Source organism: Cololabis saira, chromosome 17, assembly GCF_033807715.1.
Source record: "Cololabis saira isolate AMF1-May2022 chromosome 17, fColSai1.1, whole genome shotgun sequence".
Classification (NCBI taxonomy): Eukaryota; Metazoa; Chordata; class Actinopteri; order Beloniformes; family Belonidae; genus Cololabis; species Cololabis saira.
Genome location: NC_084603.1, coordinates 8,270,146 through 8,293,396, shown reverse-complemented (window position 1 = coordinate 8,293,396; position 23,251 = coordinate 8,270,146). Strand labels below are relative to the sequence as shown.

At 42.2% G+C, this 23,251-nt stretch overlaps 2 protein-coding genes across 2 annotated transcripts; one reads left to right on the top strand and one right to left on the bottom strand.

The window, feature by feature from the left end:
* Positions 1-3,142: 3,142 nt before the first annotated feature.
* LOC133464168 (calpain-2 catalytic subunit-like) lies at positions 3,143-9,823 on the bottom strand. Its single transcript, XM_061746202.1, has 21 exons — positions 9,478-9,823; positions 9,325-9,394; positions 9,031-9,149; positions 8,536-8,669; positions 8,261-8,429; positions 8,093-8,176; positions 7,909-7,994; positions 7,756-7,830; positions 7,454-7,614; positions 7,197-7,366; positions 7,104-7,115; positions 6,789-7,000; positions 6,620-6,656; positions 6,385-6,450; positions 6,231-6,288; positions 6,065-6,129; positions 5,536-5,604; positions 5,371-5,449; positions 3,618-3,734; positions 3,456-3,514; positions 3,143-3,369 (listed from the first exon to the last, which is right to left on the bottom strand). The coding sequence occupies exons 1-21, from the start codon at positions 9,712-9,714 to the stop codon at positions 3,346-3,348; spliced, it is 2,103 nt and encodes a 700-aa protein (XP_061602186.1). The 5' UTR covers positions 9,715-9,823; the 3' UTR covers positions 3,143-3,345.
* Positions 9,824-11,920: 2,097 nt separating this feature from the next.
* On the top strand, positions 11,921-22,331 carry LOC133463923 (calpain-1 catalytic subunit-like). The gene is made up of 22 exons (XM_061745709.1): positions 11,921-12,051; positions 13,853-14,099; positions 15,784-15,853; positions 15,932-16,050; positions 16,135-16,268; positions 16,396-16,564; positions 16,658-16,741; positions 16,831-16,916; positions 17,038-17,103; positions 18,809-18,969; positions 19,059-19,228; positions 19,336-19,347; positions 19,771-19,982; positions 20,076-20,115; positions 20,227-20,292; positions 20,403-20,460; positions 20,645-20,709; positions 20,858-20,926; positions 21,008-21,086; positions 21,191-21,304; positions 21,410-21,468; positions 21,543-22,331. Exons 2-22 carry the CDS (start codon positions 13,854-13,856, stop codon positions 21,567-21,569), a joined length of 2,106 nt encoding a protein of 701 aa, XP_061601693.1. The 5' UTR covers positions 11,921-12,051; position 13,853; the 3' UTR covers positions 21,570-22,331.
* The last annotated feature ends 920 nt before the right edge of the window (positions 22,332-23,251 follow it).

The following is a 23,251-nucleotide window of genomic DNA, read 5'->3' as shown; positions in this document are numbered from 1 at the left end:
AAGATATGAATTTGAAAATAGTCTTTTAGTATGATCTCTATATCCAGAATTATGTATTATTCTTATAGCTCGTTTTTGGAGTATAGTTAATACATTCAGAGAATGCAGCATACACCCCAGATTTACCCTGTTAAATTGCTGAATATATATATATATATATATATATATATATATATATATAAATAATTAGATATTTACCCATCACTCCAAGGCCCAGTCCACTCCACCTGACCCCAGGGGTTCCTGATGCGGACCAGCTGAACTGCCCTGCCTCGAAAATTAACCTGAAAGAAGAAACAAGTTTGCACTGCTGTTTGTCGACAGAATATGATGAAAACGGAATATAACCCAGTGTTGACACTTTATATAATTGCATACCTTCTCTGAACCTGTTACACTGTATGCATGTCCCTTTACAAGCTTTAACGGCTCCGTCTCATATGCACTGGGGATCTGCAAGAAAGAGTATATTATTTTTATTGCCGTTTTCGTATTTTCTTGCAAAAAAGTCTAAAAATGCGTCTTACATTGATGGAGCAGCCCAGCAGGGAACAGCGGCTCAGCGTTCTAGAGCGTCATGAGGTAACTGATGACACTTGTTCCAGTGGAACAGACTGTTTCAGTTTCATCTGAATTTAACTCAAGAAAATGGTCCATTTCATTTTCAAGAATGCACATTTCTTATGGTTCACTTGAAATATGGCAGATATGTTTACACTAAATTTGATGGAAGTACATATCTTGTTTACTTGAATTAATGAACTCATTAAATCCAGGGCTTGACCGTTTTCAGTGTTTTCTGCCAATAGAGGGGGCTCTCATGCAAGTGCAGCTTTCCCTGGTCAAAGTTAAGTCAAAGAGCAAATGTTTACATAGTCATAAAATACATTTTGTGTCTTTGAAAAATACATGTCAAATGTTAAAAAAAAAAAAACCTTATTTACTAGGTTATTTACTTAGTTAGAGGAACTGAGAAAATTGATTGGCTATTTACAAATGTAGCCACAGAAGACAAAATCCATCGTGTATGGAAAAAAGCATTAAATCACAATAATCGAAGCGAATCGTGAGGTACCCTTGTTTGCACACCCCTAATGAAAGCATGTGAAGATTGGACAATAGGGGACGCAGGATGGACCCCTGGGGAACGCCAGAGGTCAGCCATTGGTCTGGAGTTATTTCAGTACCTCCTGTCCTTGATAGCACCTGAACCAGTGATTAATGTATACGCCGACGTACCTGTAACATTTCTCTTCGACTTGCAACTGGCTTTGAGGTGCCACCACAGGATTTGAGTCAGAGTACGGTCCCTGGAAAACACAGAGAGACCTGTAGATGGTTCCAAAACCTTGAGTTTGGGTAGGATAGACGTCGGTCCACATGACAGGCATTTGTCTACTAGAGTATTGAATATGTGAGGCCAGAATGTGCCCAGCCAGGTTTAAATGGTTTGAAGATGCCTGTAACATTTGGTTGGTATGTGTCCACAGCAGTAGACTGTTAAGTAGTTCTCAACTGAAGTGGGCAACCTTCCTGAAAAGGTCACTAACCACCACTAGTCTGAGCTCAGGCTACGTGTAGTTTGGTACTATAGCCACGTCTTGATACAGAACCAAGAAGCAAAGACAAGGTCACAGTTCATGTAAAATCCTGTTTTATTTATATTCACATTAAAAGTTGTGCAAGACTTGCTGCTGCCCCTGTTGGGACAGGTCAGCCTGACGGTCCCTGCTAGGATCCATGCTGTAGTTGGACCCGGGTCCATTTGGAGTCTTGACGAGCGCCTGGACGCTGTGGCTTGTACACGGCCAGCTGCTGGCGAGGTGGTGCCAGGACCTGAACCAGCTTCTGGGTCCTCACTTGCTCAGCAGGATCCTTAAACCTCCTGATGGGAGAGCCACCGAGGTGCTGGGGAATGTTGTGGACCGTGGCCGGACCAGAACCTCCAGGTCTGCTCCCGGGGACTTTGAAGCCAAGGGGGCCCTGGGCTGGGATCATGAATTTGGGGATACCTGCACTTCCTGGCCTTCCAGTACCAGTCTGAGGGGAACGGTGAGCTTTAGAACGCCGACGTGATGCCCTCTTTGCTGGGGCGCGAGCGTACGTCTGCATCTGTACACGGCTTCCACGTGGAGAAGCACCAACCGGGCTGAACAGGACGGAGCCCATCTGATTGTAGCTGGAGGGAATTTTAGCACCAACGCTAGAAGGTTCCTGAGCTGCAGACGGGAAAGAAGCCAACCCAGAGGAGGAGCTTTCTGTAGGACCAAACATGGAGGCAGCGCTGCGAGGTCGAGGCTGGACAGCAGCTAGCGTAGCCTGCTGAGCTGACCCAGTTCTGCTCTTCTCACCTGGACCCTGCTGGTTCCGACTCACAGCAGTGAAGGGCAGATGTGCTTTGTAGCTCAGGTTGGACACCAAGCTACTCTGCACCGGTCCTGCAGAGTTCTGGGCTGGCTGGAAAGACGTTTGTGTGTAGTCCCTGGTTGAAAGTCGTGGCCCAGAACCCCTTTGGACTGCAGGGGCGATGCTGGAACCACGACTCTGGAATGGACGTGGAGACACCAGGACTTGTCTGACCTGGTTCTGGGGAGAGCCACCAAGTCCCCTTGGACGGCCATCTTGGTCCAGGAAGCCAACATGCCTGTTGTCGTTGGAGCTCTGGGCTGCAGGATAAAGACCGTTAATCTGACTTGAACCACAGCAGCAGGTGAACGGGTGTCGTACTCACCTGCTGAGGTCCAGAGGCAACATGCACGCTCTGCTTGAGCCAGACAGACCAGCAGGATCCTGCTCAGGAACCAGGAAACCAACAGTCAGGAGAATAAAACCAGATCTACATGTCTGAAAAGGGCTGCAACCACATACCCCAAACCAATTCCACAAGCCATCTCCAGGAGTCTCCAGTCTGGTCCAGCACCAGGAACCCAAACACACTGAAGCTGTACCTGCTGGTTTGGTTCTTATTGAAGCTGCAACCAATCAGTGTTTGATGAAGGATGTTCTGCAGGTGTTGCTGCAGAGAGGTCAGGTTGGAGGCTTTAGACACCAGTCGGTGACTGAATAATTCATATCAACAAACCCAAACAATGGTAAAAAAAAAAAAAGAAAAGCAGCAGAGACATGGAGTATTTTCATTAGGTTTTTTATTTTCTTTTACCTGACAGAAGTTAAAAACAGCCAAAGAGCAAAACTAACAAGACAAACAGGTCCACTCGCACATAAACATAAAGTATACATGCATTATTGTTTTTCAGATAGATCTGAATGTTCTGATTTTTATCTCTTCTGTTGGTTTAACATTTTCTTCCCTCTTCTTTGCTCCAACTCCCGTTGTTTTCAGAGCTAATAGACTGCCAGGCACATCCACTGCAAGAGAAAAGCAGAATGATGAAAGAAGTTTCCTGAATGAGGAGCGACTACAAATCCAGCAGCTTCTGTTGTTTCTTCCCCACCTGTTGCAAGCTCAGCTCTATCTTCCCAGAGTCCCCTCTCTCCAGGGCTTTGAACATTTCTAGTGAAGAGACAGAGAAAATATAAGTGAGCAATGCGGGTCACTGATACAGATCAGCAACAGGAATGTTTGGTGTGATATTGCTTTGTTTGTGGACACCTACTGAAAAGCATTTCAAGTTTAATCAGACAGGCCACGAAACTGTCGAAGTCTATGGCGTACTGGGCGTTGGCATAGCGACTGACGATGGCCTCCAGGACAGCACTGTTAATGTGGAAACCTGTGAAGGACAAACAGACATCTTTTATCTTTCTTTAGTCATAAATGGATCAGCAGCTTCCTCTCTGACCACAGACAGAGAGTCAGGGTAGGGCCATCACACATCCACCGCCCTAAGCCTCAGTACCGGCTCCCTGCTCTACTCTCTCTACACGCATGACTGCACCCCCGTCCATCATAACAACACTATAGTGAAGTTTGCTGACGACACTACAGTGGTGGGGCTCATCTCTGGGGGGGATGAGTCTGCATACAGAGACGAGGTGGTGCGGCTGTCGTCGTGGTGCAGAGACAATAACCTCCTCCTGAACAGCTCCAAGACCAAAGAGCTGGTAATTGACTATAGGAGGAAAAAGACAGAGATTCCTCTGCTCATCATCAGCGGGGATTGTGTAGAGAGGGTAGCCAACTTCCGGTACCTGGGAGTCCACATCGAGGAGAACCTGCTCGAAAGCTGCTGAAAAAGGCCCAGCAGAGACTGTACTTCCTCAGGATCCTCAGGAGGGAGAACATCACACAGAGGCTGCTGGTGTCCTTCTACCGAGCCTCCATCGAGAGCATTCTGATCTACTGTATCTGCATCTGGTACAGCAGCTGTACAGCAGCTCAGAGGAAAGACCTCCAGAGGGTCGTCACCACCGCCCAGAAGATCATCGGCTGCCCTCTCTCCACACTGGAACACCTCCACCACTCCAGTTGCCAGGAAAAGGCCCAAAATATAATAAAAGACACTTTACACCCCGGACACTCACTGTTTGAACTGCTGCCATCTGGGAAACGATACAGACTCATGAAAACGAGGACAAACAGACTCAAACACAGCTTTTATCCAGCAATAACCACCCTTAACAAAAACATAAGCTAATATGCAATAACAATAACAAAAATGATTGTATGCTGATGAAGGTTCTTGTGGGGTCCGTGTGTTGATGTGGAAGGGTGAATGTGTCTAGAGATATATATATTTATTTTATTTGTTTATATTTTAAATTACATTTTATTGGATTATTTTCAGTTATTTTATTTTTTTTATATATGATGACTGGAGAGCACTTTTAATTTCGTTGTAACTTAAGTTATAATGACCATAAAGAACTATCTATCTATCTACAAAAAAAGCATCCAGTAAGGGTGCGATGTCATGAAGCCTCACCTTCACGTGCTTTGTTCCTCTGGTTAAGTGAATATGCATGAATCATGTCTGTAGTCCCCAAACTGGCTTGTCTTGTTTTTCTGTAATTGGATTCTCTGGTCTATCTCTCTCTCACACACACACACACACACACACACACACACACACACACACACACACACACACACACACACACACACACCACTGCCAACTGACTGTTATTTCTTCCTGCAGGGTTTTGTCAAGTGCAACAAACACCCATAAAAGAAACATCAGTATTTACGAAGCAGTGTTTGAATTTTTCTGCGTGCCAATTTTTAATAGGAAACTGATAACATGAGTTAGCAAATTTGTGAAAGGACAAGGGTGCTCAGGACTCAGTGAAATATGTAAATGGCCCTTTTTGCATAGTTTACAACCACTCAGTTCACTGTTAAAGGATTTGATAGAGACAGATGTTGGATTCTTCCGTGTATGAGACTGCTCCTGTGGTCATGTTGGTTACCTGCTTCATTAGCGGCACCTCTCATTTCATGGGAGCTCATGGTGCCAGAGTTGTCCGTGTCATGACTCTGGAAGATGTCCTACATGATACACACAGACATTGTTTGCACAGGTAATTAAGCATGACTGAACAATGTCTGAAACTGTTTTTAAGAGCACGTCGTACCAGGTATTTCTGGATTTTGTTCCAAAGCAGGTGGAACTCCATCAGTCCCAACTTGTCGCTCTCGTCTTTCTGGAGAATATTAAGGTTTATAAAAGAAACAAAAGAAAATATTAAACAGAACAAATGAGGACGTTAGCAAAGTCATGGAATGTGTATTTAAAGCGTTTTTGTGCTTCTCATCTTTAAGAGGAATTACATTTTCTGTGTTGAGAGCATGTGTTTATGCGTCTGAAATGACTCCTAATTCATAAACTCTGACATAACACAACCCTGTCACCTCGTTTGGGGCCAGCTACATCTAAAACAAATATGTCATTTAGTGAGTTGATCAGTTTTTATCGGACACAGTGACATCACACACCAATGCTGGAGTAGAGTTATCCACTTTATCCGTTTTTGTCTCCACCCTCAGCTTCAACCGGCTGAAAGGGGAATTGTTTCATTTCAACTTAAAGCAAGTCCCACACAATACATTAAAACCTCAGAAAACAGTGCAAACTTGTGGAAAAAGGGAATTAAAAAAGGATACATCAAGCAGGCTGACTATTTGGCGACCTGTTTCGAGGCTGAATCCATTCGTCTTGATGTCAGAACCTGCAAGAAATCAAGAACAAAGAAAATGCTTCAATTAAGTCTTACGACGGTAAAGATGATTCATGTCAACTAATTCTTGTCCCGCTTCTGTTGGCACTTACGGTTAGAAACAATGTTGTTCAAAATTTCAATCAGTTCAAAGACAGATACCTCCATGTCCTGTGAGAATAGATCTCGTTATAACCGGGATTTGAAATCACCACCTTCAGACTGGATTTAATCGTTGGTTTGAAGTGCATGTGCAACTCAACCTACGCTGCCAGAAATCTGCTTGAAGATGTCCTTGAAATGAGGATCCACATCACTTTCAGATATCTCTTCCTGTGAGAGAAAAAATTCAGAAAAGTTGGGTAAAAGCCCTGAATTTAGGAAGAATGTTAGAATGATAGTATTAAGCGGTGCACTTTTGTCTTTCTTAGTTTTATGAAAGACAGAAAAAAAGGCCTATAGAGGTCCTTTAAATGGCTTATGTCTCAGTTAGCCATCCTACCTCCTCTATTTCAGCATCAATGTTCTCCTCCAGTTTACTAGAAAGATAGAAAAACACAGCTTGAGGACATTCAGCGTGTACATAAACAGCATTCACATGTGAGTCGGGACTAGTTCAGATCAGGAGCCACTAGATGGCTGTATGAGCTAAAGCTTCAAGTCCTGTATACCCGGCGTCAGCCTTTTTCTCTGAGAAGACTCTGAGAAGGAAACTGCCATTCTTGTGAGGCAAGAAGGTAGAGGGGATGATGGCATATTGTCCGGGAGGGAGCCTGAAGCGGTCACACACTTCACGTGCGTTGATGAAGGTGCTGCTCATGGCCACAGCTCTCTGGCGCAGCAGGACGTCGGGACCAAGGTGCACGTTGCTGCAGCCTTTGTACTAACAAGAGAAAGGAGTCATTGACATCTGTGATATCTGTTGTGCATTTAACTTTCACTCTAAAATGAAATAAATCTTTGAAAAAAATGGTGCAAATACAGACCTCCTCTGGGAGCTGAAAAGGAAACAGAATTGTGTTAGAAAATCAGTTATTTAAGTGAAATCGGTGCTTTCAAGGGACATTACTTTGCAACACCTTATAAATGGCGAAACCAACGGTCTGGAGGCTGCGGTTCAGCCTCCTCAGCTTCCGTCCATCCTTTTGCATCAGCCCCACCAGAAAGGTGCATCCATCTTCCCCATCTAGAGGATCATCATCCACATCCTCCAGATTTATCACAAACTGAGGGTTGGACGAGAATGTGGCTGGAACACACACAGACATAAGGGCTTTCACATGAAGACACATAATGGTAGTTCTTGCTCAGACATGTCGGTTGAGTGGTGTCAAACCTGCATGATTGCGGCAGCCTCCAGCAGTGGAGCCGACTCGCCACATCCCTTCAAACTGGTAGTTGTTCCAGTGGCCAACGTCGTCACTTGCGAGCGTGTCGGGGGTCAGATTGCAGATCTCCAGCTTGGAGAAGTGCTTGATGAAGTCTGAATAGGACATCCTGGAGAGAGGATCATTCTTTTTAGCAAGCTTGTCTTTATTTGAATAGTGGTGGTATATGAGCTCAGGCAGGGTGATGAATATAATATAATATACGCATACATTTTAAGAAATTTGGAATAAAACAAAAAAGGGGTCTTACCAGAACTCTCCATCTTCAGCCACATGGTTCATCTTTGATTTTTCATCTTCACTGACATGGTTCCATTCACTGGATCTGTTATTGAAAAATTCTTGGATTCCATGAACGGTACAGTAGCTGACTGATTATATATACAAATGATTAAATATTTACCCATCACTCCAAGGCCCAGTCCACTCCACCTGACCCCAGGGGTTCCTGATGCGGACCAGCTGCACTGCCCTACCTCGAAAATTAACCTGAGAGAAGAAACACGAGTTTGCACTGCTGTTTGTTGACACACAATATGATGAAAACAGAATATAACCCAATGTTGACACTTTATATAATTGCTTACCTTCTCTGCACCTGTTACACTGTATGCATGTCCCTTTACAAGCTTTAACGCTGTTACTGCCTCTGTCTCATATGCACTGGTGATCTGCAAGAAATAGAGTACATTATTATTGTTTTTATCACAGTTTTCATATTTTCTTGCAAAAAACAGTCTAAAAATGCGGCTTACATCGATAGAGCAGCCCAACAGGGAACCGCGGCTCAGGGCCTTCTGGATGATTTGGAAGAGTTGCGGTGGAGCCTCGCTCAGGGTGTATATTTCTGCTATTCCTCCTGTGAAATCCTCAAAACCCTCGATAGTGTTTCCTCCCGTCAACGCTTCATAGCTGCCATTCAACCTGTCAGGCGAAGGGACGGATGGGAATCATTTGACGATAACCTGTATGATTTTATTTATGTATTTGTTTAGAAAGAAAAATAATGTCAAAGAGGTGCGGTCCATACTTTGCATAGGCCTTCTCCAGCAAAGCGCTCCAGAACTCTGATCCTTCTTCTGAGTGAACAAACAGCAGCTTTCCATCTCTGGTGGGTAAACGGTCATCAATGACCACATCCACCCACTCACCGTACTGCCAGAACTGAGGGGAAACGAACAGTAAACAGCATTTATTTAGCGTATGCACCATCTTTTATTCAAAGAGACCACAGGGTGCAGCGTCTCCTGTGTTTGTTGTCATAGCTGCAGCCTGTTTGATACAACACTAGGGATAAAACCTTTCCTCAGGGGCGGGGTTTTAGGGACCTGTGTAATAGTGTTTGTTATTAGGTTATCACTGTTTAAATATTATTCGATTGTGGTGATTTTTAAGCCATTGTTTTGTCTTACACATCTATTTGAGTATTCTTCATGCAAAGTTAAACAGTCAAATAACAAATAAGTCTGTAGTGTGATATGGAAGGTACGTGTTAGCATTCAGAGGAGAAGGGGCTTTGACTGACCTGAAAGTGAAAGATTCCAGCATAATCTTCGGTGAAACTCTGTCCGGGGGGCACCACTCTGGCCAGGATCCGCGGGTCAAGAGTCAGAGAAGCTATGGCTGCCAGAAGCCAGCAGTCCCCTGCAAAGTATAAATGATCGTACGTTTTGAGATTATACTGTCCACCCTGTGAAAACTTAATGGCAAAATGGATAGAAGGATTGACTTAAAAGATTGAAGTTCCCTTATAAAAAAACGATTAAAGAAAAGCAAACAAACAAAATATCTGATATACATGTTGTTTCCCCACACGTACCCAGAGCTCCTTGACAAATGTCCGTCCTTGTGGCTCCATCATCAATGAACTTTGGGTTGGAACATAGCTCCTATGACAAAATGTAAAAAGCTGCATCAATCTCAGAATTTCTCTTAAACTCATTCAATAAATAACAGCAATACCAGGACTTACCGTTGGCCTTGTCCAAACAATGCCCCGGGTCTTTGATGAGTAGGGCCCCAGCTCATTGTAGCCTAGGGACTTGCGTTCAGCTGGGAAGCAGACATCCTCAAAGAGGCCACCGCCCTGCAAACACTGCTGCCGCAGAGACTCGTAATCCTGCTGGCAGAACTTCACAGCCTTCTCATTGGTGCCGGTTCCATCCTTCCTCTCCTGCTCATGGGCCAGTCGACCTGCTGTGGACGTCATCCTCACCTCTCTGTGCGTGGACTTCCAGGAGTTAGGCTGAGCTCTGAGATGATATTCCACCAGATGAACACAATCCACATTTGCGTTTGTCTGTGTCCTTTATAGTTGCTTGTGGTGATGGGAGCACAGGGTTGGATTACAGACAGGGAGGGGCCTCCGCCCGCAGCACAGGTGAGGCGGACAGGGCAGACAACAGCAACCCTAAGCAAATCCGTATTGGGATGGCTGAGACCACAGCTGAAATGCAAATAGGGACACACCTAAAAACAACCACAGTACAAGCACCATTGCTTGATTTGTCTCCCACTTCAAAGTATATACTGTCTGAAAATATTGTTTTTTATAATCTAAAATAATCTATACAAATTCTATATAGTAATACTACTACTACTACTACTACTACTACTTCTACTACTACTACTACTAATAATAATAATTAGTTAATGATAAATAAAGTGTTTTTCAAGAGTGGAGTTCTTGCAAAGGATTAAACTTACATAGCTTGCATAAGCTTATTTCCTAATGCAATAGTTTAACTGATCACAAACACGAATGAGAGATGAAAAACATTGCAACAGCATATCCACCCAGTTAACAAGGGATGAGTTACATCCTTATCCTGTGCTTACATCCTCTAATGAACATTGCCATGTTAATCCTTGAACAAACAGTTCTCAATTCAGTGAGGTTTGTATTCTTTGTAAATACAAATGTTTTTATTTTTTTCATAATTAAAACTACCTATCAGGGAAATATGCAAAACAGAGACAACTCATAAAATAATTAGCCACCTAACAAGAATTTGGCAGCTGTTTTAGTAGTGATTTATGGTACCTGTGATGATGTAACGGAAACAATACTGCAGGAAATTCAAAATGTACATTTAAAACTGCTATTCGCATATATGTGGCATAGTCCTTTGGAGTGAGGGACGGCCTTTTATGACTCTGTGGTGGTGTCGCGATGCGTCACTGACTGCGTTTACATCATGGATGTATTATATATATTTACATGCACTCAATAACCCTTTTAAAACCCAAATATTAGCAATAACCCGAATTTTGACTGCATGTAAACATAGTCACAGAGAGGCATCACAGGTCCTTCCTCCTGCCTGCCATCAGACTGTACAACCAGGCCTGCTCACAGTAGCAATGGACAATAATAACATGTGCAATAACAAGATGTGCAATAACCATATGTGCAATATCTGTGCAATATCTGTCTACCTCACACACATCCTACATGATTTTTTCTGCTCATCAGCACCAGCCTGTGGAACAGTCTCCCCGCCCAGTTGAGGGATCTGGTTTGCATTAATGGGTGTGGCCTAATGGCTCAACAGCGCCCCCTAGAAACTGCCTCAAGCCCCACAATACGGTTTGACGTACATGCACGAAAATCGGTACACACCTTTATCATGGCGCAACTTAAAGAAAAGTCTCTTGGCGCCATGGCTGAAAACGAACAGGAAGTCTGCCATTTTGAATTAATCATGTAATTTTGGCGCAATTTATGCCATTTCTTCGGCCGCTTCTTTGCCCAAACCGTAACAAGCACCCAGGTGTGTTATACATCAAAATGTGCGTCTCCATCCTGCAACTGTGCGCATTACTTTTCTCAGTCAAAAGCGTTACCGTGGCGACGATAGAAGCCAAAAAGCACGCCCCCCCTTCATCTGAGTAGTCGATATTTGATAGTTCCTACTTTATGCCATAACTTTTGAATGGTTTGACATAGAGACTCGTGGGTGGTGTCACCCGCTAAATGTCCAGGCCTGAAGAATCTACATGCAAGTCATACAAGCGCTTCGACTGCAGCACGCCTGAACGTGCACAAGGGTGCGAGGGCCCGTTCATCGCTGCTTGCAGCTTTTATTATTATTATTATTATTATTATTATTATTATTATTATTATTATTATTATTATTATTATTATTATTATTATCATTATTATTATCATTATTATAAAAAACATTGACTCAACTGTATAATTCATTGCAAAAGCCAAATGCTGGTTGTCACTTTTAATAATAATAATGAACCTTTATTCATCCCACAAAGTGAAACTGTGAACCCCTCCAGACCCAAACCCCCCTCTGTCCAGACCATGGATGTATTAAACAGAGACAGAGACAGGGCTTCTGCTGCCTCTAGCGGCGGAGCGGCGGAATGACAGGCAGCTGGTGGCTCCTCCCCGCGGCAGAGGAGGACCGGAGCAGATCCCGACCTAACAGACCCCCCATTGCCTTTACAGAGACTGAGATTGACGGCGACCATCAGTGCATCAGTCCGGGGTTCCTGCACACGCAGCCGGGACTCTGTCTTCTGAGCGCCGGTGAGTGATTTACGGAGGCTGAGCTTGACAGGACCGAGATCTGTTGCATTTCATCTACAGGCGCGATGCAGGGGCTAATAATAGTATTTAGAAATATATATATATATGTCAGCGTTGTCTGAATGAGTCGCATAGATTCACCTGTTTAGTCTCTCAAATGAATTTTCTGTCAGAAATCCTTATCCCCGAGCTGCAGGCCGGTGCTTCCACACACACGGGCCTGCTTGTACTTTTGGACAGGTGCTGTAAACAGATTTCATGAGTTCATGCTTCGTGCCTCACATGCTCTGGCTGTCGATAGCTGCAGGCCCAGGAACCTTTAAAGAATATACAAATGCGCAGAGTGTCCCGTGTAAAGCCTAAATTATGGTCCCGCGTTAAATCGACGCAGAGCCTACGCCGTAGGGTTTCGGCGTAGGTTACGCGGCGACGGGCACCGTACTGTGCGCGTCGCCGCGTAACCTACGCCGTATGGTCTGCGTCGGTGTAACGCGGAACCATAAATCAGCCTAAGCGCAGATTCCCTGTGTGGCCGGAGCGGCTGCTGTGCAGTGATCTGATAGAGAGGCTGTTGTTGGGGTCCTATGGATGACATCATCACCACACAGCCCCGCATACATCAGCTTTTCTAGGACCAATTGTGGGGAATTGTAATGTCCTTTTGATTGTGAGGCTGCACTGCAGAGAGGCATTTCTGCAGACTCTATAGGCGTGTGGGGCCACAGGGAGGGATGCTTTTTTTCTTTTAAGCAATTAAGCCATAACTTTTTTAAATCCATTTTTTTAACTCCATGGATCTCTTGTTTCACCTGTTTCCACATCTTGTGACTCCATCCAAGCTGTTTTCTTCTTTACTCTCATTACCGTTTACCCAACTCAGCTCATTAGAATTCCTCCGGAGTGGAGCAGAGCTGCATAATGTCCCAGTTTTTCCACGAAACACGCAGGAGTACAAGTGCCTTTGAACTAGCTTTGAATAGCAGGTTTCTTGGCACATCAGTTTCATTTAAACTTGATTGAAAGGTTGAAAACTCTGCGGGTGAAGTCGGCCTTGCGTTGGGTTTCTGCGACTAGGGACTGAAATCATGTGAAAGGTGAAAACACATTATCATTCCCTCAGTCAAAACATCATTGAATGACCTTTCTCTCCTTCTTTGTCTCATTTTCCCTCTCAGCATTCCCACAAAGAAAAGGTATCCTATTTCTTACTTTGTTGTCATCCTGGAGTTTGCTGTGTTTAAAGTGCTCATATGCATTCTCTATGCCAGATACTTGAGCTTCCAGCTGAGATTTTCATTGCAACAGTCACTGTGATTTGGTACACGGGAACTAACCGTTTTAGTCTCTCACAGAAAAATAATCCACTTTAAATCAATTGTTTTTGTTGACCTAAACTTTATGACCTGCTCTGTCATAAAGTTTTAAATGGTGTCTCTTAGTTTTTACATCTTCGAAAGTTTTAAGAAGAACTGCTGAATCACAATTTAGTTCTTATTTTACAGTACTATACTCAGGTTTTAAAGTTTGTTTGCTAAGCTCAACTGCTCACTGACTGAACAGAAAAGACCTAACCTCATTTTCATCACTCGTTACAGCCTTGGCTTACAGCACACTGCTCATGTGTTATCTAAAATTGGGTTACCAGTTAGTTGAAAGCATTCTTCTTCCTAAACACACTCCCACTCCTTACTGCTGTGCTGTAACTCGCAGACAAGAGTGTGTTGCTGTTTAACTTACTGCTATTTATAGATTGGCAGGGTGCATGCCCACACACCAACTCCATATTTTTGTCTTGCACCAGTATGTATCCAGCCGGGGGGATATCTGCAAGCATACACGCCAACAGGCTCCGGTCGGAGGGCATGGGCTCCAAGGACCAGGCCGTGCTCTTCTCCAATCAGGACTACGAGGCGCTGAAGCAGGACTGTGTGGAGTCGGGATGTCTGTTCGAAGACCCCTGCTTCCCTGCTGAACCTCCATCTCTGGGCTTTAAGGAGCTCGCACCGCACTCCTCTAAAACAAGAGATGTGGTTTGGATTAGGCCCACGGTGAGAGAACGTTGAAGAAAAAACAAAGGCTGATGTTACATATGTGCTGTTTAGACAGACATTCACACATTGAGAGACCTAAAGATATAAGTAAACCGGTCATTGTTTTGGACAGAAAAAGTCTTAAGCAAAGAACACACCTTCTTTCAATTCTGAGGTTTTATGTAAAAGGATATGATGTAAAAGTAAAAAAACCTTTAATTCTTTAATTATGAACTACAATGCTTGAGTTTAGTTCATTTAGCAGCACTAATCTCAAGTAATACTTTTCTGTATGATGTAGTTTTAGAATTTTGGCCCACTCTTGTTTTCCATGTTACTACATTTCATTGAGGTTTGCATTGATTTATGCTACACCACAACATTTCAGTCAGTTTGAGGCCTGGTCCCTCAATTTCTTTCTTTTCCAAGCATCCACGTGCAGATTTGCTGGCAGTATATTCAGTTTAAGCCACCGTAGTTCATAGTTGACTCAGTGGCTGAAAGTACTAAGTCGCATGGCTGCAAAGAAAGCCCAGACCATTACCCCACCACCATCATGCACGTCAGCTGGTATAAGGTGCTGATACACGGTTTTTGTGTTGTGCATGATGATTAAATAATGTATCTCCTTTTAAGGTTTGTCTGTCTAAAAGGCATTGTTCTAGATTTCTTGCAAATATGCACAAATCTTAACAGCACAGCCACATTATTTTTAAAGATCAAAGTATTTCTCCTGACAAGTATTCCAAACAAAAGATACTTGTGCAGTCTTTTTGTAATTATACTATCATAAACGTTAATATTCAACATCCTAACTGGAGTCTGTAAGTCTGGATAGTCTGAGACACACCTTTTTTTGTTTTTTTTTGCAGTTTCTCTAAGCTTTGCTGGGTCTGATATTGTTTACAACTTTCTGGGACATCCATTCCTAGAAAGACTGGTAGATGTCTTGAATGCATTTCCCTCATGAATTATCTTTCTCACTTCTGAACTATCTGTCTAATGGTGGATTTCAAATTGTTTAGAAATTGCCTCATTGTAATAAAAAAAAAAAAAAAAAAAAAAGAAATTGCCTAATTGCCTTACCAGGTTTGATAAGCAGCAACAATTCTTTTTCTAGTATCTTTGCTGGTGTCTCTTCTCGTTGGCATTAAGTTAATACAACATAAATGATCCGGACCACCAAAGAACCAAAACTTCAGCTTTTAAAAAGATGCTCACATTTGCCGATGATCAATAAAATGCATCTGGTTATTATCAGGTTTGCTGAAACATGATCTTCATTTTGGTTTAGTCTTTTTCTTCCATCCTCTAACTATGGCAGGAAAATGTAATGTGCTATGACTTTGCAATTTAAAAGGGGGTGTAGTTTGTTTTTCACATGACTGCAAACAAGCATATCAATGACACTGTCTCACCTCATGTCCACAATCTTGGGCCCAAGGGGACGAGTAGCAACAGGAACTTTGCAAACCCCTGCAGCTGTTAGTCTTGTGGCATTCTCCGACCACTCCCCTTCTCTGACATTTGTTTAGTGCCCCGTTAAAAAGAGGATTGCACACAGAGTAGGGGATGGAGACGGCTTTGATCACCATCACTCAGAGATTCAGGAGATTTCCATCTTAGATTTGATACACTATAACTAAACCTTTAGGCTCAACCAGTCTATCATATTTTCTTTTGACATGACATTTCTCTGCAGGAACTGACCGATGACCCCCAGTTCATTGTGGGTGGGGCCACCAGAACAGACATCTGTCAGGGTGCTCTTGGTGAGTTCTTAATGTTGACTGAAAGGATAGAAAGACCCAGCTGGATGGGAGTTGCTGAATGTTTTCTCCTGCCAACAGGTGACTGCTGGCTCTTAGCAGCCATCGGCTCCCTGACTCTGAATGAGAGGCTCCTTCATCGGGTCGTTCCGCACGGCCAGTCCTTTCAGGATGACTACGCTGGAATCTTCCACTTTCAGGTTCTTTGTTGATATTTTTTTTATTCTTTCTTCCATCAAGCACTTTAGGTGGATGAAGTTGTTGATTATTGCTCTGTGTTGCAGTTCTGGCAGTTTGGCGAATGGGTAGATGTTGTGATTGACGATCGACTGCCTGTCAAAGACGGGGAGCTGATGTTTGTCCATTCAGCCGAAGGCAATGAATTCTGGAGCGCACTCCTGGAGAAAGCCTATGCCAAGTATGGATTAAAACTGCCCGCGTGTCTGCTACATTAATCAGCATATATGTATTTAGTGGGAAGCCATATTTTGAAGACATGTTGTCAAGGCCAATAAGGCTTAAGTGTGTTCTTTATGTGCCATCAGGCTAAATGGCTCCTACGAGGCTCTGTCTGGAGGAAGCACCACTGAGGGGTTTGAAGACTTCACAGGTGGTGTGTCTGAGATGTACGAGCTGCGCAAGGCTCCTCGAGATCTGTACAGGATAATCAGCAAAGCTCTGGAGAGAGGCTCCCTGCTGGGTTGCTCTATCGATGTAGGAGCTGAACACACTTAAAACAAAAACCTGCTTGTTCAATGCTATTCATTTCATTCCTGCTGAAGTAATTCTGTTTTCACGCTGACGCAGATCACTAGTGCCTTCGACATGGAGGCCGTTACGTTCAAGAAGCTCGTGAAGGGCCATGCCTACTCGGTGACTGCATTGAAGGAGGTCTGCTTTTGCACGGCTGTCTGTCTTCCTGTCATCACTGAGAGTTAAAGTTGTGGTTTTCAGTTTCCTGTCACTCTTCTGCTATGTAGGTTGATTACCGTGGTGACACGGTGCGCCTTATCCGAATACGTAACCCCTGGGGCCAGGTGGAATGGACCGGTGCCTGGAGTGACAAGTGAGTGTTCACAAGCAGCAATATTATGGTGTAGTAAAGCCTTTATAGACATCATTGTTGGTTTGCTCACTTTTACGAGGGTTCACTTCTCTGCTGTGTTTACACTGTCTGTCATTTGTAGTTCCCCTGAATGGGATGAGGTTGACCCTTCGGACCAGGAAGACTTGATGGAGGATGGGGAATTTTGGTAAGATTAGGCGATATGTTCTAAAGCAGATAACTATTGTTATCTAATCCAATATCAGTTTAGTTAATTTTAAAGGAAATATGCACTTTGTTTACACTCTAATTATGTAAAAAATATTTCTTCAGGATCTTTTCTTGAAATTTCTAGTTTTTTTTTTCAAATTATGTAAGATACTTTTAATATTGATAAAGATAAACAGAAACAAGTTTTTTTTTTTATATTTAGCTTTTTTATAGGAAATTTAATTAAAAGCAAAATCTTTCTTATTACATCTGAGTGTTTCTTTGTGATTTAGAGATTTCTCCAGTACAATTAAGTGTATTTATTTTTAAAAATTGGCGCGGATATTTACGCCAGTGTGCCTAAAAAGTTAGCACTTCTTTTTTAACTGTTTTACTTTGTCACTATCCTCGTATTCAAAACTGAAATTCTCCGAATAAATATCTTCTATAATCTTTTTTAGCAGTGATATTTTTCCTGCGAAAATATATAATAGTAGTCAGTTAATAAAAATAAACAACCGTCTACAAAGAAATAAAATCTGCAAATGCATTCTAGAAAATTAAAAAAATGTCGAAAACTGCTCTCTTTGTGGAATAACGAGGGATTTGTAGAAGAAATATATTATCGGATATGCTGCGATTCATGGCGATTATTTATGCATTCCTTTTAAGTAAATTAACATTTCGTTTTTTTACGTTGGAAACTTCTCGTGGGCCGCATGAAAACCTCTCGCGGGCCGCATGCGGCTCGCACATTTGACACCCCTGTTCTAAATGGAACAAATCACGTCTTGAAAAAATGAAATTACGGTATTATAATTTTTGTTGTTGTATAATCTTATTTTGATGCCGTGTCTTCACTGAGTTGGGGAAATTGCGTGATTACGTCTTTCTTTCTAAAGAAACACCAAGTGGGACCAGTTGTAGTCATAAAAGGGAAATGTTGTCATAGTCTTAGGTAATGCAGTATTTCAGCTGCTCAACAGTTTAGGCTCCTTTTTGTTCCAAATTAGGTCTCATAACTTGTCGAGAGTTTTCATTCGACACATTTGTAGCCTACTATGTGCAGAATGTGTCTTGCTTAAATACTGTTAGCAAAGTCTTTCTTAAAATAGACGGCTCTTGGACACGTGATCAGAATTAACATTGCTGTAATTCCAAATGTATTATTATTATTATTATTATTATTATGCATGTGCATTAATGCAACCCCACACCATCATAGGCGCTAGTCTTTTATCTTCATTCTTATTGCGAGTCAGGTAATCCCTCTCATCTTTAGATGGGAGGTTGCAGTGTCTTTAATTTTTAAGTTTTGGCACCTCTCCTCTGTCTATCTTAAATAGCCTGGAGCTCAGAGATAACTGCTGATTGTTGTAATTACAGTGGGCTTTTAGAAATGTTCATGTTTCCGAACTGTAATTTTTAAACCATCACATGCCGTGATTCAATGTTTTTCAGCTAAATTTGCATTGAATTTGTTTAATTTTATCAATACTGTGCCGATTTTTTTATTTAAAACCCCTGATATTTGATCATCTGAACTTCCACCCCATTTTTCCAATCTTCCCATTTATTCCAATGGAATGTTTCCAACTTTGACAATTCTCAGAATTTTGCAACTTTTATTTAACATAATCTTACCTCTACTACAAAAAGAAAGAAGAATAGTGTAAAATTAAAGTTGTGCTCCTATCCCCCAGGATGTCTTTCAGTGAATTCTTGCGACAGTTTTCTCGACTTGAGATCTGTAACTTGACTCCAGACGTACTTAGTGAGGACGCTGTCAGCCACTGGAACACCATGAAGTTCTACGGCATGTGGAGGAAAGGCAGCACAGCGGGGGGCTGCAGGAACCATCCCAGTGAGTTACAAACACACATTCACACAACAAACATGCCTTTCAAGTCATGCGATGAGTTCCCCGTTGAAGGATAAGCATGTTTTGTGCAGACACGTTTTGGATCAACCCCCAGTACAAAATCACGTTACTGGAGGAGGATGATGACCCGGAAGACGATGAGGTGGCGTGCAGTTTTTTGGTAGCCCTCATGCAGAAGGACCGCCGCAGATATCGGCGTCAGGGTGGGGACATGCACACCATTGGCTTTGCTGTCTACGAGGTGAGAACAGAGATGGGAAATCAGCATCGTCCCTTTTTACTGAAGGTTAGAGTCATGCTGCATACAACTAATCATCACTAATGGTTTTCATTTATCTTGTTTTCCAGATTCCAGAAGAGGTAAGCAGAGCATGACACTGATCCGCAGCACAGCATTTCAGACTTGACACATTTAGGCCCATTTACTCAAAATAGTTCGTATTTGAACATGCTGTTGATTATGCTATTTTTTTATCAGAGGCATTTCTTCTCAATTCCAGCTTTCACTCATGTTCTGCACAGTTTATCACATTTGTTGCACAACTTTTGGGAGCTTTACCTTCATTACTGTCAGTAATCAATCTCTTAACTGATATTGTGAAAACCCATATCCTTAACTGCATTATCAACAATTGACATAGTTTATATTTATTCTAAATTTAAACATTTTGGATGGTAGTAATGAATAGCATACCATCTTGAATAACTTGCCGTTTCTTGAAAGAAACTTGTGGCAACCCACAAGTGCATTACGACTCATGTATTGTGTCCTGTTGCCCTCAGTACAGAGGCTGCCAGAATGTCCACTTGAAGAAAAACTTCTTTTTGAGTCATTCGTCATGTGCTCGCTCAGAGACGTTCATCAACCTGCGGGAGGTGAGCACACGGCTGCGTCTGCCCCCCGGGGAGTACCTCATTGTCCCCTCGACCTTTGAGGCTGGCCAAGAGGCCGACTTTGTGCTCCGAGTCTTCACTGAAAAACAGTCAGAAACAGAGTATGTGCATGTTCGATTTCACTTTGTGTTCTTTTGCTTGATTTATTTATAACATAAAGGAAAGGAAGAGTCATAATGCGTTTTCTGTTGCAGAGAGCTGGACGATGAAATCTCTGCTGACTTTGGAGATGAGGTGTGTGCATCCCTGATGCCTCGCTAGCACTGAGGGAGATTCTTTTTTTCAAGATCAGGGTTTCAATTTCACACAATTGTCTATATATAATTTTTTTAAATCCCTCAACAGGAGGAAATAACAGAAGATACCATTGATGACTCTTTTAAGGCCATGTTTGCACAACTAGCAGGAGAGGTAGGTTCTTCAAATAAGGTCTCTTAATCCGTTCTTGGTCCCTCATGTAAGTGATTTAATTAAAACTGTTAGCACGTGAGTCAAAATCTCTTCTCTCTGTGCTTTCCCAGGACATGGAGATTTCTATTCGTGAGCTTCGGACCATTCTTAACAGAGTCGTCTCCCGCCGTGAGATTTGTATTTATTTTTAGCACAATTCCTAGCAGCTGGAGAGTTGACATATCACTAATACATCTCACATTGCTGTATTAGATTCTGTTGTAGGGTAGTGTACATCATCCATTTCCTGACCAGAAGCCCAACGGGCATCTGTGTCCGCCAGACTCTTTCAGATTAGTTTTTGTTGTTTCAGACAAGGATCTGAAGACTGATGGCTTCAGTATGGAATCATGCAGGACCATGATCAACCTGATGGATGTATCCTCTCCACTCGACTTGTTACATGCAAATTCATCAAAAGTCTTGCTTTTGCTGATTGAATGATTTTGGAAAAATATGCACAATTGGCAGAGTAAAATAATTGTGTGAATGTGTAGCTTCTGCCCTTGACAATGGTTTTTCCCAGAAAGACGGCAGTGCCCGCTTAGGACTTGTGGAGTTTCAGATCCTCTGGAACAAGATCCGAAAGTGGCTGGTAGGGTTGAGTAGAATATGAACGGTACAAAAGGACTCGCACTCTTAGTATTTCTGTTAACATTCTATCTCAATCTCGCAGGTCACTTTCAGGGAGTTTGATCTCGACAAGTCGGGGGCCATGAGCTCATACGAGATGCGTCTTGCTGTGGAGGCAGCAGGTATGATGCTATTTGAGTCTCCTGTTTACATTTATACAGACAGAAGAATGAGTTACAGGGAGGCTTTCTGCCCTGGTTTAAACTTCTATTTTGTCGTTGTGAAGGTTTCAAACTAAATAACCAGCTGAACCAGATTCTGGTCGCCAGGTATGCAGAGAATGAAATGGTCGACTTTGATAACTTCATCTGCTGCTTGGTCAAGCTTGAAGCGATGTTTAGTGAGTAATAAAGCTACAGATGTTCCCAAATAGATACATTGTATGTTCAGTTTTAATTCAGTGAAAGTTGCAAGACAATTAAAACCAAAATTTTACATTTAACAGGGTCTTTCCAGCAGTTTGACAAAGAGGGAACAGGAGAGGCTGAGATGACTCTCACAGAGGTGAGTGATGTGATGATTTCATGAGTTTTTGTCACTCTTTTCTGTTTCACTAACTTTATTCCTAACGTTGTCAGTGGCTTTACCTGACGATGTGTGGATGAGCTGGCCTGACTGTACAGGAGGAAGATGTCATGGCATGTTGCCTGCAGCTCTGAAGACCCCTCTGCCTTTTACACGCTCCACCTCAGTGCAACTAAAAAGTAAAATAAAAGCTGTACAGACAAAAACCCGTCTAAAAAAGCCAAAAACTATGCAAACCCTATAGTAAAAACCAGTAACCATGCAACATGCATTTATCACTGTAAATGGAGAGGGAAAAAAAACAACCACAGCTTGTTCCTGTGTATGCTGCACCACAAATTAGTTTTTACATTTTAAGTTTTTCTGTTTACGTTGAAATCATATTATAATTTTAATAATTAAGATATATTACTAAAACTGTCTGGAGTTTTAAATGTGTTAGTATAGTGCTAACAGACACAATCATTCTACAGGTATTTGTTTTTAACCTGATTTAAAATAAAACAGGAATCAATCAGTATTGTTTATTTCATACTTTGACCTTTAGGTGGCAGTACAGACCTAATGTGAGTCCAAGTATTTGTCCTTACCTCATAGTTTTAATGTTTTTATTCAGTTTAAGCAGCTGCCTTTTCTGTTTTTTAAATTTGCACTTTAGTTTTAGCCGTTAGAAAAGTTTTCTCACATTAAAGAAAACAATTATTGTAAAGCGATACTAACAGGAATCGCATGACGCTGAAAGTCTCATATGTATACATGTTAACGTAGAAGTTAAAATTGTGCCAGTCATGCTTTGTCTTGCCAATGTAAGTTGTGCCTTCAATAAATATTTCTTCTGAAAAGCTTCATCCTTTTTGTTCAGAGTGTAAGCTTGACCCACATTGCTCCTAAAAGTGCACAGACAATATTGTGTTCAAGGTGAAGGTCGTGTTTATTGTAAGCATAAAGAGGCTTTGGTTAAATGCCAGATGTGTTGACAAAGACTGTACATATATGTAGAAACACAGTAAAACACCACCATGATCCTTTTGACTTTACTGAAGACCACGCGAGTATAGAAAAGTGATTAGCCTATCAATATTGAATGATGAAGTTAGACAAATGAACTTGCAATTGCCAATACTTTGGAGTAATCTCCGTCCATTTCTCGTAGCTTTGTGGGTATGGGGACTTTAATCCTCGTTCCTGTTGGGTTGCCATTGTCTTCAATCAGAACAACGTTGTTTGAATCAAAGCGTGGGTTCATGCGTTCTCCAGGCATTTTGTGTCCAACGATTAGAGCTTTCTTCTTCTGTCCTTTGATGGCAAGTAACACTTTGTCACCAACTTTTCCAATGCCATTCTTGGTGTAGACATGGATTACTTTTGGGGGTCGGTGATATGGTGTATTTCCAAGAGAACTGTTGTCCACTACACGTACCCTTGTCATTTTCTGAATGGCAGCTGCGACAGCAGATACACTGACAAGATAAAAAGAGTAAATCAGTCATCTTAAGGGAATCCTACCATGAAACTATTCATGTCTGAATGTCATAGATCATTACAGTTATGCTTTTCCTCAAGTGATGCCCTCACTCGGATAGCAAGACGTGAGAAATCTACTTTTACATTTAGCTAAAAACTGATTTAGTGTAGCAAAAGCAAATGGTTGCTTCAGCTGGATATTAGACTGTCTGCAGTCATGAATTTAGGTAGTGAGAAATACACAAAGTGATTGAGAATTGATTCAAAGATATATCAATAGAATTAGTTAACAGTAGAA

Bases quoted from the DNA above. Each gene is read 5' to 3' on its own strand.
- LOC133464168 (XM_061746202.1), bottom strand. From the start codon at position 9,714: ATGACGTCCACAGCAGGTCGACTGGCCCATGAGCAGGAGAGGAAGGAT. The intron at 8,430-8,535 runs GTATGGACCGCA...TTCGCCTGACAG, and splicing joins CTGGAGAAGGCCTATGCAAA to GTTGAATGGCAGCTATGAAG. The intron at 3,735-5,370 runs GTAACCAACATG...TGTCCTTCACAG, and splicing joins AGGTGCCGCTAATGAAGCAG to GTTTCCACATTAACAGTGCT.
- LOC133463923 (XM_061745709.1), top strand. From the start codon at position 13,854: ATGTATCCAGCCGGGGGGATATCTGCAAGCATACACGCCAACAGGCTC. The intron at 14,100-15,783 runs GTGAGAGAACGT...ATTTCTCTGCAG, and splicing joins TGGTTTGGATTAGGCCCACG to GAACTGACCGATGACCCCCA. The intron at 15,854-15,931 runs GTGAGTTCTTAA...TCCTGCCAACAG, and splicing joins CATCTGTCAGGGTGCTCTTG to GTGACTGCTGGCTCTTAGCA.